This window comes from Falco naumanni, chromosome 6 (genome assembly GCF_017639655.2).
Source record: "Falco naumanni isolate bFalNau1 chromosome 6, bFalNau1.pat, whole genome shotgun sequence".
In the NCBI taxonomy this organism is placed as follows: Eukaryota; Metazoa; Chordata; class Aves; order Falconiformes; family Falconidae; genus Falco; species Falco naumanni.
In genome coordinates, this window is record NC_054059.1 from 75,746,668 (window position 1) to 75,760,960 (window position 14,293).

Here is a 14,293-nt window from a genome sequence, read left to right on the forward strand (position 1 = left end):
GATAGGCACTTTATACTAACGTTCTTGCACAATAATCTTTCTCCTTCTAATTTGGATTCCAGTTTTAACTACTCTTATCTTGTGCATTGGCTTCACATGAAGATGTAAAAGCTGCAGCAAATTAAAGCCATTATTTGCATCAGTGGTATGGATAATCTGCCATGACAGTTTTTTGGATTTCCTCAAATATTGTAGTTAGATTATCAAGACAAGATAAATGTTCTGCCACTATTTGTTACTCGCTATAATCAGTCAGCACCTGGAACACACACATTTTGGAATGCTTTTTTTTCTATAGGAATAATCAAAACAATACTAAGCTACAATTATTATCAAAGTTAGGTACCACACTCACATACTCTGGCATTAACGGTCCCTTCTTGAGTTGAGGAAGGCTAATTAAAGGGTGTATGATCTTGACAAGCGCAGACAAGAGTTTTACACAGTATGTGCATGCACACACACTGCTAAAGAAAATACTCCCCACTTCGTAGTGCAGGCAGGCAAAAGCCAGACTTTTTATTTAAGTTTAAAATAACAAATACTCACCCACATCACAGCATACTGCTTAGTTTATCGCTTCTGCTTTGAATTCTGTGCTTTCATTTCACGTGTCTACATTTTGCAATTGTGTACACGCTGCAAAGTTAACTTTGTATATCATTTAGCATCTGTGCATGTCCTTTAGAGCTTAATGTTACACTGAAATTAAAAGAAATCTTGAATTTTAAGGTACTGAAAACAATCAATAAAATTCCACTGAAAAAAACAGTATAAATGTTTCTTGTAGTACAGTACTCATTGTTTTATGTCAGCGTCATTTTAATGCGATAGTTTTCGATAACTGAGTGTATAAAGAGAAGCATAGCGAAAAAAATTATCTAAAATGCCATTCTTAAATCTGTTAAACTCTGGTGATTTATGGTATATGTACAGTATATAAATATATTTATGTATATATGTACATATATATTGGTTAACATTCATTATAAATAGAACTGTGTTAACTTAAGCAGTATAAAAATAGCCACTTTCCTGGGAACATGCAAACGCAGTATGCTCTCACCTGATCTATAAAACCCAAAACAACCAAAACCTTTAGCTCTGGTTTTCTATAAATATAAATTTTAATTGAAGATTTTCAGCTGATTTAACCCTAAAGTAAGTTTTTCCAGTAAAGATATAAAACCTGTTTGACACTAGCTATAATTAAGCTCAAACACAGTATATTTTGGGTTATTTACTTTCAAGTATTTTTCCCATGTGCGCTAAATCTAGACACACTGCATCTTTTTTCTTTTACAGTAAAATATTATTCAGCTCTATACACTAAAAGCCAAATTACAGGCAATCTGGCATGCTTGCACTGCAGGGAAAAGGCTCTCCTCTACACTAGTCCTATGTGGGAGGCTGTCCTAATATGGCTATTTGTGCTCCAGATCTTTTATTCATTGCAAAGCATTATCATGATTCCCATATCGTAGATTCTTAAGGCCAGAAGAGAGAGTACTACAACCACTTAAGTCTCACCTCCTGCTCACTGAAATTCACTCTAAGGTCCCTGCATTCAGCACAGTGACTGGTAGCTGGACTAAAACACCTCTCCTGTTACAGCCAAAGAGGTTCCAGCTTCAGAAGTTGAGCAAGATCTTGACTTTGTAGTGACTTTTCCCAAGGGGAAAAAATTTCGGTTCCATCTGAACCAAATGTGACATTTTTCCTTTTTTCTTGCCATATGAAAAACTGAAAAATTGTTTTGCCCTGAAACATTCCCTTCTCCTCCAAAGTGCTCTGAGTACTAGTTAGAAAAGCAAAAAAAAAAAAAGGGGGCTATGGTCAAACGTGACACTATTTCCAGTCCTCCGCTCACATACCTGCTCAGCAGAGGGCATACACAGGGTTGGACTGTGGAAGGAACAGCATCGAGTCCTTCTACTGAACAGACTTCAGCCATCTACTAGGAGAATGCCATAAGCACATGACTATGCCGATTGTGCCGTATGCTTACTCTTTTTCCTTCCATTCCACATAGCCAAAAAACCCTGCTGCCCATTCCAGAGGGCAGAGGACTGAAATGCAGCTGTCTCCCTTGCCTACAATCCCATCTCACTCAGCACTTTGAATTGGTCTTGCTATCTCTCGAGGTTACAAAAGTATTTCATACAAACAGCATGGAAGACTCAAGGCACACTCTCTTCAGGACAACATTTTTCTTGTTATTAGGGGACCTTTTAAGGAAATAGGAAATACAAATGTAAATGGCATGGGCAAAGGAGTGACTGGAGCCTTGCTTTTTAATTCCTAGAATCATTATTTGCACTTACAAGTTACTGGGTAATAGAGGGATGATTTAGATACTCTCTCCTCCAGCATACCTATAGATATTGCTCTGGAAATGTTTTCCAGATTAAGATATTTGGTGTGTTTGGATTAAATATGTGACTACATTTCTGACAATCAAAAGTGCACATCCCAAAATCTGCTGTGTCACCCAGCCATAAGATGCGGTGTGCAACTAAACGAGTTGGATGTCAGTGAAGGCCTACCTAACCATGTTGGATGAAGCTGCTTGTGCAAGCCTTTCCCTCTGGCACCTCTGAAAGTGGTACACCTAACTCCTTATCCCTCGAGCAAAAGGGCTTCATGTTCCCAGCCACATCCTACATTGTTTTTTCCCTGTTCCCAGGGTGGCTCCCACATTTTTCCCCAGAAGTCTTTTCTATATCAGAAGCCATGAATCTTTGTCAAAGTAGCACAGTCTTCCAGCTTTTATATTTTTAGGAAAAAAAAAAAAGGGGGGAGGGGGGCATTCTACTTCTTATGGTAAGTAGCATAAATGCACCAAAACAACGGTATGGATACGCCTGTATTAATTGTTTAGAGAGCTGTCATTGGAAGTTGGGGACTGGGAAGTCACAAAAGGTTCGTTTGCCTTCTGATCGTCCTTCATGGAAGCTGCTTGGTCTGAGATGGAAGAGAAGGAGAGCTGGTCATGTTCCATAATATGCACTTGGTCCTCTTCCTTGTCCTTCTTCACATAAAACAACTTCCTAAACTTTTTGAGCTCATGGAGTTCACAGAAAGTCTCCAGAACCACCAACATTGCGATAAGGCCCAGCAACAGATAACCTAGGTGCAAAAAAAAAAAACCAAAACAAAACACCAAACCCAAAGTATTTTAATTATTAGCAAATTAAGTGTAGTTGGAACAATTTTAACTCTGTAACTTTTCCCACCCAACACCTCTGAACTGTATGTTAATTTTCTTTATGACGCAGTTTCAGAACTCTGTAACCCACTTCGGACTGTCCAGTCCTTTTCTTCCTTTTACATTCTACAATCAACAAGACCCTCTAGGGGCTTTAATTGTTACAAATGTATAAGAGAAAAATATGTAAAGGTCTTAATGAAACGGAATACTAAAATTTACTATATCCATGCTCCCCCACTTACTTACAACCTTCCTGATTAAGTGCTCTTCAAAAGATTTTTTTTCCCCTTTAATATTCCTACATGTTACAAATAGAAGTAAAAATATGGCTGCTAATTATGGTTATTTGTTGTTTGTGCCAGTTTAGCAGGACACCACTTAAGATTTCATGAAAACTTTTGAATTATTTTCCTTTAAAGTTGTAACAAGATATCTGACACCCTGCAATGAGTGGAAAACAAAGCAGCTAGAAATATGTACAAACCCAACAAAATAAAAAATTACTGTAAAATTACTGCTGGTATTTTAAAAACCTGACAAAGTTGTCTGATGACACGCTGAAGATTATTTGCAATGCTTTACCAACATACATAAACTATCCAAACCTGGAAACATTACTCAAATGATATTACTGATGACTTTGGTGGTATACTGACTTTTTAAAAGGTATTAGTCAGCTCTTATAGACTGAGACTTTTGGAAATGGAGTTTTGCATGTTTAACAGCCTACTGCTTTTTTTTTTTTTTCTTCCCCCTATCCAAACATATGCATCTAGAATTTGAGGGAAGGTGTTAAAAGTGAGCATTTCTTAATCACAATGTTTCATCAGACCCCTTCTACTGATCATTACAATTTAATGAAGAGCATGACTACTTGAATGTTTTATGATTTCAAGTACAAGCTAAGCATGTAATTATTAGTACAACATGCTTATCCGAAGGCTGAACATTAAATGTGCTGAAAGACCAGCACAGATTAATTATTATAATCTACATATGGTCACTGTTCTGTTACCTAAAGGCATAAATATTTCACCTGTAGTTACAGATCATTCGCTGGCAATAACACACTCCTCCTCCTTCCAGGAGTACCATTAAATCAATCTTGCAATATCATGTACTGATCTAAAACAGCACTACAGCTAAAATTTATGAATTGTTTTTAAGCTTCACCTCATGACATCAAATGGGAGCTATGCATTAACACAAGGAAGAAGTGACAAAGCTATGCCAACTAAAAGACATCTGTAAATCTGCACTGCGAATTTTGTAATTATCTCAAACTCAGTCAGCTGATCAGCTCTTGATTTAGAAAAGGACTTGTGTTCTCCTAGAAATCCTTGAAAAGCCTGTAGCACTCCTGTATTTTCTGATGTAGAACTCCAAAACTTTTCTTGAAGAAAATTTAGGTTCAGCAAGAGAAAGCATTTTATACATCCTGTTTGGTTCCTTGAATTGTTCACATGAAGAAAAAATAATAATATTTTAAAAGTTATGACCTTAAAAACTACTGAAATTAAATATTCTAGAGTCATAACTTTGCCTAAAAGCTACTTTTTCCTTTTAGTATTTTCAGCAACTTCCTAAGTGTTCTAAAGTTTGAAAAAGGATAATCTGAGCCATAATGTTTTCTTCTGATTTTGAGTTTTCAGGACAGCTAGAATTTTTACAAGGCCTTTACTAGGCATCACTTTCTCCATTCACTTCACCATTTAGCATCCCCAAGTCAACTCTGCAGATCAGCAGAGTAATAATTAAAAGCTACTGCTGGTAAAATAAACACGACGGGTAGAGTGGTAAAGTCTGCAATGACAACAGGCCTGGCAGGAGAATAAAATTAAGTGTTCTGCTGGCTAGTTCATGCCCTGCTTCAAGGAATGAAAATTTAAGGCCCAGTCTTTCTTCAGGTGAAACACAAAAGCAAGTTAGTGGACCCTTTGCCTACATTAAGATTGCTGGATCATGCACAGGAGTACAGATAAACACATACCAGCCTAAAAAAATGGACCTGACAGGAAAGGTTTGTTTTGGCCATTTAGATCGTTTATCTGGTGTGTCTGATGACCTGTGCAGACTAAAGCCCTATCAGAAACCAGGATGCTTCAAAACACTGTCACTGGAGAATATTGCCCTTGGAATACATTCATTCAGAATGCCAACACAAAGTTTGATCGCCTCTTCTGTGTCAAACATAATGAAACAATTAAATTTAAACATTCGTGGTCTTGCTTTGCTATCATCTCAGTCTACTTGTCTCTTTGACAGCCGGTATGTACCACTGCCAGCTTCAGCTCCCATCTGTTACAACGGTGAAGTCAGAAACTTCACTCTTCTGTCTCATTTCCCATTGCTCCTTGATTCGCCTTTGCCCGCCAGTCATCTCCCCTTATGAGGTGATTTTAGGTTACAAGGACCATCCTCCTGGCTCTTTGATGCACTGAAATCTTAGCCCAAGATGCTCATAACCATTTCCAGAACAGTAATGTGAGCATTTTTTTCTACTATTAATAAGAGTAAGTAGCTATGTACTAGCACAATGGAATTTTGGTTTTAGGTTTTTCTTTCTTAACTGAGAAAACTGACTTTATTTAAAGGTTTCCTCTTTGTACAGCTACCTACAATGCTCAGTTTGCTAGCCAACACCTCACAAAACAATCACCATCCACAAAATGCAGAGGGAAAGTCTGTTTTTTGGGGTTTTCTTTTGGTGTGGTTCTTTTTTCTTATTTTTTTATAAAATGTCTTTTATTTAGCTGGTTAGTTTGAAACTTACATGTAATCCCAATTTTATACAGCTCTCTGAATTTTTGATTGTAGCCTTCTCCTGGCACATAGTCTCCGAGGCCAATGGTGCTCAGCGAAATGAAACAAAAGTAAAAAGATTCCAAAAAATTCCAGTCATCTTCCAAAACAGAGAATATTGCTGCTGGGATTAAGAAGAAGCATGAGACAGTGATGAACCCAAGGACTATAGCATGGATGATTGCAACAACCTGCTTGGAGAAGCCCCAGCGAATGTGGAAATACAGCACAGGCCGCCTGGTGACATATACAATGATGCGCTGTACCACTGCTGTCAGGAAAAGCAGTGTAAATGGGATCCCAATGACTGAGTAGATGATGCAGAAGGCCTTTCCTCCATCAGATAAAGGCACTGTGTGTCCATAACCTGGAATAAAGCAGAGGAGGCATAGGTTAAGCTAAAGCTGAGAGCCCATGTATCAATTTGATATTGGCTATGTTGTATGAAGAAAAAAAAAGTAAATGCTTCACTATTGCTAATTCTGAATTCTGCTATTCTTGAAAAACGCTGTTGAAAGGTCGGTTTTAAGCAGGCAAACAAAGCCTAAGTACTAGCAATAAGCAAGTAAATATTTTGAAAAAATATTTCAAAATTGTAAATGTAACTGTATAAATGCTTTTTTTGGAGAAGGAAGTAATGCCTAGTCAGGAGTGGGAAACCTATGCCAGGAAATCTCTGTTTTATGCTGGGTTTTCCTGCTGAATTATTTGTTCAGATTTAAAAAGTGAGGTAACTTCCTTTACCTGCCTTGTCAAGTGCAATAATCCACACTTCAGAAAAATGCTACTATATCTACTTGTAACACACTCCAAGACCTTCTGTGAAAATCATTTTAATTACACAGAAGTATTGTAATTATCATCAGCATTCCATGCTATATACTTCCATGCTTCCGCAAGTTGTTTAGATGATAATCCATCAGAGGATATCTAAAAGCAGATCAAACATTTTCACAGCAAAAGTCCTGGAATCTAACCACCGTGGCTGGATTTTTGCCTAGGCAGATAACGCTAGAAGTTATCAACAGCGATAAGCGCGGAGTGCAGGAATGCACCCGCTGGTGTAAGGCTGATCACGGCCAGCAATCTAAATTCCACAAACGTGTGCAATTACACTGGTACCCAGCGCAAGCAGCTACGCTGCCAAAGCACACTCCGCCAGACAGCCTGGTTCCAAACATAAATCATAGGCACAGAACAGTAAATCCAGCATAAACCAGGAATGCTTTCTTCTGTTTGCCAACCAAAAAATGAGCATTTTGTTTTCACTGCCGCAAGGAAGAGGAAATCTCTTGAAATTTAGTTCGGGCAATCTAAGGCGATACCAAACCAAGCAAGTGCAGACAGACCCTAGTAATTCTGCAGCCCCAAATCTGCCAGCTCATTCAGGTTACGTTAGTGCTGTACAAGGCATTTTCCAGAGCTGCTGCAGCTAGCTATCTTGAGGAGCCCAGGCAGAGCCCAGTGCATACAGGGTTATGCTGGTTCTGATCTCTGCACTGGGCTCACTCTGCACTTGCCCAGCTTGCCCGGTGCAACACTGGGCTGGGCAGACATACCCTGAGGGCTCCTGGGAACCCCCTGCCTGCTCCCCTGCTCTACCAGCCCCTGCAAGTTTTATATGAACACCAGAGATCTCCCCTCTGCCATAATGAATTTAACAGTAAAAACATTGCTCTTAAGTTTTCCAGCAGAGTAAGAAAAGGAAATGTTTCTTTTATTTAAGATGCATAGAGACACCTCCAGACGATGAAAGGCAGGCAAAACATCTTACCATTACAACGTACAATGTCTTAGAGAAGAAACACGAGGTGTAGTTTCTCTATGTTAGCTAACCCTATAGGAAACTTCAGTTATTTTTGAATTTTAATGACACTATGAATAATTTACCAAAGCTCAGCCTTTTGAACTCCAGAAAATGGTATTAATTAATGGCTTTTTTTCTTGCTCACCTTCTGTTTGCTTTATTTGCTCTAAGATAACAGACCGTAACTGCACAGAGCACAGCAGACACAGCTGAATCAGATTTATGAAGCTTGCAGAGGTTTCTCACCTTGTGTCCTACTTCATTCCTAAAAAAGCTGGACATGTGACTGGCATTTCTGACTGCCACTGAACTGACGCTTTCTTGGCCCTGTCTATCAAACCCCCAGAATCTTGCCCCTCAGAGGTATCCAGAGAGCCACCAATGCAGATCCCATCACTTCATATGCAAAACTATGACTGGTTTTGCAGTGAGCATGACTTCACATTTTATCCACACTCATTTCAACATGCCATTTTATTGTGCAGCTGCCCTGTGGCTCTTGCATCCTCCTTACTGCCTTAAATAATTTTGTGTCTTTGCTAAACTTTTTTACCTCCCTCTTCCAGGTCATTTATGAACATGTTGAACACTACAAGCTCCAACAGAGGCCTTCAAGGAACAACCCTTGTGATATTCTCCTGCTTCAACAACTACCCATTTTCTCCTACTCTGTTATCTTTCCCTATCTCACATCATATGATGACCAGCCCCAGCTGCTTAGTTTTTCTGAAAGCATTTTGTGACAATCAACTCAAAGTTTGGAAGAGAAGAAAGATGTGTGTTTGGAGAAGATCATAGGGCATCCAGAACTGACCCATGTGACACAAACACAAAAAAGGCAATTGCGTCGTTCCATCACATCAAGGTGCCTTCAGTAAAGCAGAACTAGAGGTGTGTTACTTGAGTAAGACACAGATCAGACCTCATTTGGACTAATTACCTCATTCTGTATATCTACACTTAAAAAATGAATTCATGCTAGAAGAAAATCAGAGAAATGTTACTGAAACGATCAAGGGAACAGAGACTATTTTATGAGAGGAAGATAAAAGTGGTTGGCTTCCTCAGCACTGCTCAATGGAGGCTGAAAAGTGATACAGCATCTCCCTGTTAATACATCAGCATACAAGTACCATCAAGGGAAAATAAATGCTTTAAATGAAGAATAATATCGCCACACAAACAAATAGCTTTGATGTAACATGAATAAATTTAGTCTAGAAATTAGAAAAAGGTTTTTAAACTTTAGAGAATATTTTTGGAGCAGCCATCCACTTTTAGTACTGGGGAAAGAACCCAGTTACGTTTAAAATGGAGCCTAGTGAAGCTTGGTAACTTTATTTTTGGTGCAATATCATGAGGCTATACATTACAAGTAGAAATTGAGCTTGCAGACATAGAAAGCCCCTTGCAAGCTCCAGGTTCCTAAATTAATATATGTTTGCACTGTACAATTAATCCAAGCTTTCATTAATTTGGATTCCAAATATCTGTATCTTGCATACAAAAAAACCCCTAAATCTCCAACATATTTGTCAGTTCATCACGCACAGAGCAGGTTGATGGTGATTTAATTCCAGTCTCTGTGCTGACCCAGACAGCAATCATCTCATTTCTTGGTGAGGAAGGGTTCTGTTACCTCTCCAATACTTCTCTCATAATTCCTTCTGAAGGACAGACATTATCCTTCCAGGTGCTACATAATATGCACCCAGACTCAAAGTAAAGTGTAGAATGAGAAAGACTTTACTACAGGAAAGTTCTTTCCCCATTTCACAAATTAGTTGAGGTGCCTGAAGCAGATGCTACCTTCTAAGGTCTGCTCTGCCATTCTGGTGAGATTGTCACATCCTTTAAGGTATAGCCGAGGGGATTTCTGTATCTGCTCCTCAACTGCTAACAATTACAGGAATTATAACCCTAAAGAGCAGTTTCAGACTGAGGTTAGAATATGCATTCCACTCAACCAGCAGCAGTAAGAGGATGATGTCTTCCAAAAGCAATGGATGGGTGATCAGTGTTTGCTTGCTACTCAGGATACAGTCACTGCCTGGGAATCATTATATTGAGAAACTTGAGCTAAAACACTCACAATTTATGAGGCTACGGCAAGTGGAAAAGAAAAGGATTTGTGTTTTTCCCCAGTATGAAATTGCTTTTATGTGACTTTTCCTAACTATGCATATAATCCTAGTTATCACTGTACAAAAGTCATTAAAAACCCCACCCCAACAGCCATACATTAAAAGACAGGCAATTACAGATCTGAGGTAGAAGATACTCCATGTCTGCTTTCAGACACTTGTACTCTATTGCCTCCCATCTCTGCGCTTGCACCTGTTTGTAGCTTCTTTGTGCTGTAACCTCTTCAGGGAAATTCCCTCCTATAATCCCTCTATAAAGTGCCTAGCACACGCTAGTTCTACATAAATAATGGATAATAAAATGTATGTTGATTTGCCTTCTTCAGTGGAAACTGCCATGTTCATAAGTTACAATTTCAATCCTAAGATATTCTTTTTGTTATGAGAAAAGGATGCTCACAAAAAGGGGGCTACTTATGAAGACATCTCTTTACTCTATCAAGGAGAATTGCTATGGGTGACTAGAATTAACTTGTCTATGTAGCGTATCTGATAACTCTCTTAGTGATTATGAAGACAGACAAGATTTCTTGAATGCCGTATTTTCATATGTCTAATGCAAATATCAGACAACAATCACCCATTTAAAAGCACTGACCTTTGAAAAACCAAACCCTGAGATAATCCACCCAAACTCAGAGATGAAGTAACACAAGAGAGAAAAAAAATATTACTCATGTATAATCCCTTCTATTGTCTATTCATACCTTGGAGGTACCATTCCTTCAAAAAAAGCTCACAGGAAAAAAAAAAATGTGTGCAAGGTGATCAGGATTTACCAAATTATGTAAGATCAATGCTCCATCTAGCTCATGTTTTGAGACAGACCATATTTGATTGATCATACAAAGAACAAAACCCCACAAGATGTAGACAGTTGTGTCTCAGTTCTGTTCAGATAAGGGTTTCTTTTTTCTTTAAATGTCATTCACTCTTATGACTTGGAGGACTTCTACTGTTAGATGCTTACATAAATACACAAAATGTCTTTATCTCTTCTGATGTAATTTCGAATGTCATCGTAGTCTACAAAAGTGCTTATTTTTAAAAATCATTTTAAATGCTCAAATTTTTTTACATTGATCTCAGTGCTGTGAGTTATATAGGTCAATTATGCGTTCAATAAAACATCTACTCTTCAATTTGCTTTCAAGTTAGTCTTTTGCTCTCATACCTTTCTAAAAAGGCTTGATCATCACCTTTTTATGCTTTTCAGTGGTTTGTATCCCTCTTGTGTAATTGCTTCTTTTAGTTATTTACTCTTCTATCTTATCTGTGTCTAATTGTTCCTGCTAGATCACTTTGTAGAGAAATACACAGAATTAGTCATTGTATTCCAGGTAAGATATTTTCTCCCTCCACTTTTATATACCATCACACTCTGTTTTCCAGAGTCTCTAGGTAGCTTAGAACAACATCCAGCTCATAACAGCCTATGCCAAACCCAGCACTGCATACAAGCTTTTCATATTGCTCTTCCACCCTGTGTTAGCCTGGCACTTGCTGGCACTGGGTGTTTTCTCCTTTTCAGATGCTGCTTTAACCAATCTAAGCAGTTCTGTATCATCACTGCTTTGTCTCTTCATAGTTCAGTCCTTCCTGTTCATTAACTGGTTTTCTCTCTGGTCAGAAACTGTGGCCACCTTACAGGTCTTTCAGGACGTCGAACTGAGCATTTAGTGCCAGAGTGCAGAGGTGCTGCAATTGTATTGTGGTAACTCAGCCTGGAAGGAAGTCTCCAGAGGCTGCCCCAAAGGTTGGATGTTTGCGTGTTGTAAATTGATCTGATATCAGGTGAGGCAAGCAATAGGCAAACAGAAGTGCCACAGCCCTTGGAAAGGTTCCCCAGACAGCCTCTCCCAGGCTATGGTGACAAGCCTGGAAGGTGTGTATGCAGGCTGCAGCACTGGCTCTATCTCTTGCCCCTCTGGTACACACTCCCCAAGACACCAGCTGTCCACGATTGCTTTCATGGGCTGGTCCTATGGATGGGGACCACCATCCACAGCATTAAAGCTCATTCCTCCCCCTTCACAAATTAAACAGTCAATGCTTTTGTGTTGTCTGTTTTCTCCCACCAGGTGCTCCTCTCCCTCTTTCCTACCACAGGTTTTGTTAAGCACTGCTCCCTCAGGTCCCCTTAGCCCCTGACCCTGTTGCAACACCACCAGCCCTACTTGGCACCACCGAGCTTCTCAGGGCAGGGAAGGGGTTGTCTTCTGCACATCCAGTGTCCCTGCAACACACCCATTCAGACGGCAGAGTCATAATGCGCAAACCCAACAGGGCAGCACAACACAATAAATGTGCTTATCCCTTTGCTGGTTTGAGTCACTGTCCCTGAAGAGAGGTCAGCTCTTAACATATGCTCATAATCTCAAAATGCCCCCATAAATGAAGCAAATCTCGAGCTATGTATTAAAGTTATGCAAGGATCTTTCATTCGTTCCAAGCGCAACATGACTCACTGGAATATGATGATGATGAAGATCAATAATATTGCATGATTTCTACACTTATTTTTGTAAGCCTTTGACATTTTCCACTGTGTTTCCACATCCTTCTTCATAACTGGTCTATTATCTTCTAAGATAAAAAGGAAGTGTCAGGTGATGGTAGATCCATGTGATGGAAGAGATCACAAGTAATTCTTCAGTAGTTTTTCCTATTGCAAGGAAGAGCATAGCAGCAATGAAAGTGATCAGAAACTTGCACAGAGTTCAAACCCACAATATTACGATTGAAATAATTGATTAGGAAATTCACATACAGCACAGCAACTGAGTGGGCCATGCATTTGCCAGCAAAAGGTCATCTACCGTACAGAATGAAAGAAATCAGAAAAAGCTGTTATATTACACAGCTTATCTACACGTGCTAAAGCATCTGCTCAGAATGAAATTATTTCAGAAAAGGTATTTTGCTTTTTCTATAGGATGTGCACTGGGAGAGACCAGCTTTAAAGGTGGCTGATAAGGCAGGTAGCTAACCAGCCTTTTAGCACACCATCACACTTCCCTGCAATACAGATAGAAAAAAGAATGTAAAGCACTGAACAGAGAGCAAAACTGGTTCATAGCTTAAAATGTGTGAAACAGTAGCAAAACTGCTAGAAAAGACTTTTAAGAACTCCTAGTCAGGGGGTTGAGACACAGCAATACCATTAAAATAGCTGTATGTTAAAAGGGGATACAAATCAAGAGTTAGCCAACACAGTTTTGTTAAACAAACCTGAGCACCTTGATTTCCCGCCAGGCTGAGATAAGCTACCCGGTATGGTAGAAAGGAGGAAAAATTCCACTATCATAGGCATTTTTTGAACAGTGGAAATCCTTTTGGATGTTAATTTTGCTACCTCCTCTGTTGAGCTAATGGAACTGATTTTGTGCGCAATGGAGAAGGAAAAGCTGCTGTAAACTGAATTGATGAAATTGCCTGGGTTTGGAGAAAAAAAAAAAAAAAAAAAAAAGGGAGAGAAAGGGAGGAGGGGGAGGAGATTTGTTTGAAGCCCAGTTCATTTCACTAATAAAAGCTTATGGAGCAGCCATCAAAGACTTGCACTGGCGTAATTAGGGAGGTGACAAAGGGTGTGGCAGAAACCTCTTAAACCAGTTCTGCCACTAAAGAAAATATTCATCAGGCTCATCCTCACACAGCACCAGTAAGGGTGACTTAAGCTTCCAGCTGAGGTGATTTAGTATGGTGCTATTCCAGCTCCCTTCAATAATAATAGCTCACTAAAATGAAAGTGGTAAAAATATATTTAAACAACCAAATTAAGCATGAGCATTAGATCTTCTCCATAATGATTTCTTGCCTAACCACTTCTCTGAATAGAATTGTTTTCTTTTGCCAATTTCTAGAGTTAAGGGACCCCTTAAAAAAAAAAAAACACAAACAAAAACAAACCACCCCCCCAAAACACAAACTCACAACAAACAAAACACCCACCAAGATTCCACCACACTGATTTGCCTGCGCCTGTTGTCTCACAAATGGAGTTCTTCACCTGCTGTGGAAAGAGCCAATCTCACACACAAAACTGAGATATCATTTATTGCATGTTTGTGCAGAGATGGGTGCTAGGCAGTTATCCACAAAGCTAGCACCCCTCTTAACAGATGGTAAACCCCTTTATACACCTTGAGCAATTGTTTACAACTACATTTAGTCATACTTAATCCTCACTAGTCCTTATGAGCCTCAACTCCATTTAAAGGTAGTGTTCTTTTTTGTCATCACCCATGTTCTGTTGGGAGGGGGCTTTGTGAGTAAGGGGCTCTCTCTGCTCAAGTATGCTAATTAGAGCAGCCCACACATAGTTAAAGT

At 39.2% G+C, this 14,293-nt stretch overlaps 1 protein-coding gene across 1 annotated transcript in view; it reads right to left on the bottom strand.

Moving 5' to 3' along the window:
• Positions 1–494: 494 nt before the first annotated feature.
• The window catches only part of KCNK1 (potassium two pore domain channel subfamily K member 1), a 35,372-nt gene continuing 21,573 nt past the window's right edge, over positions 495–14,293 (bottom strand). The window contains exons 2-3 of the mRNA XM_040599150.1: positions 5,985–6,380; positions 495–3,129 (exon numbers count right to left, since the gene is read on the bottom strand). Of these exons, the coding sequence (XP_040455084.1) occupies positions 2,870–3,129; positions 5,985–6,380 (656 nt within the window). The 3' untranslated portion in view covers positions 495–2,869. The remainder of the gene's footprint in view (positions 3,130–5,984; positions 6,381–14,293) is intronic.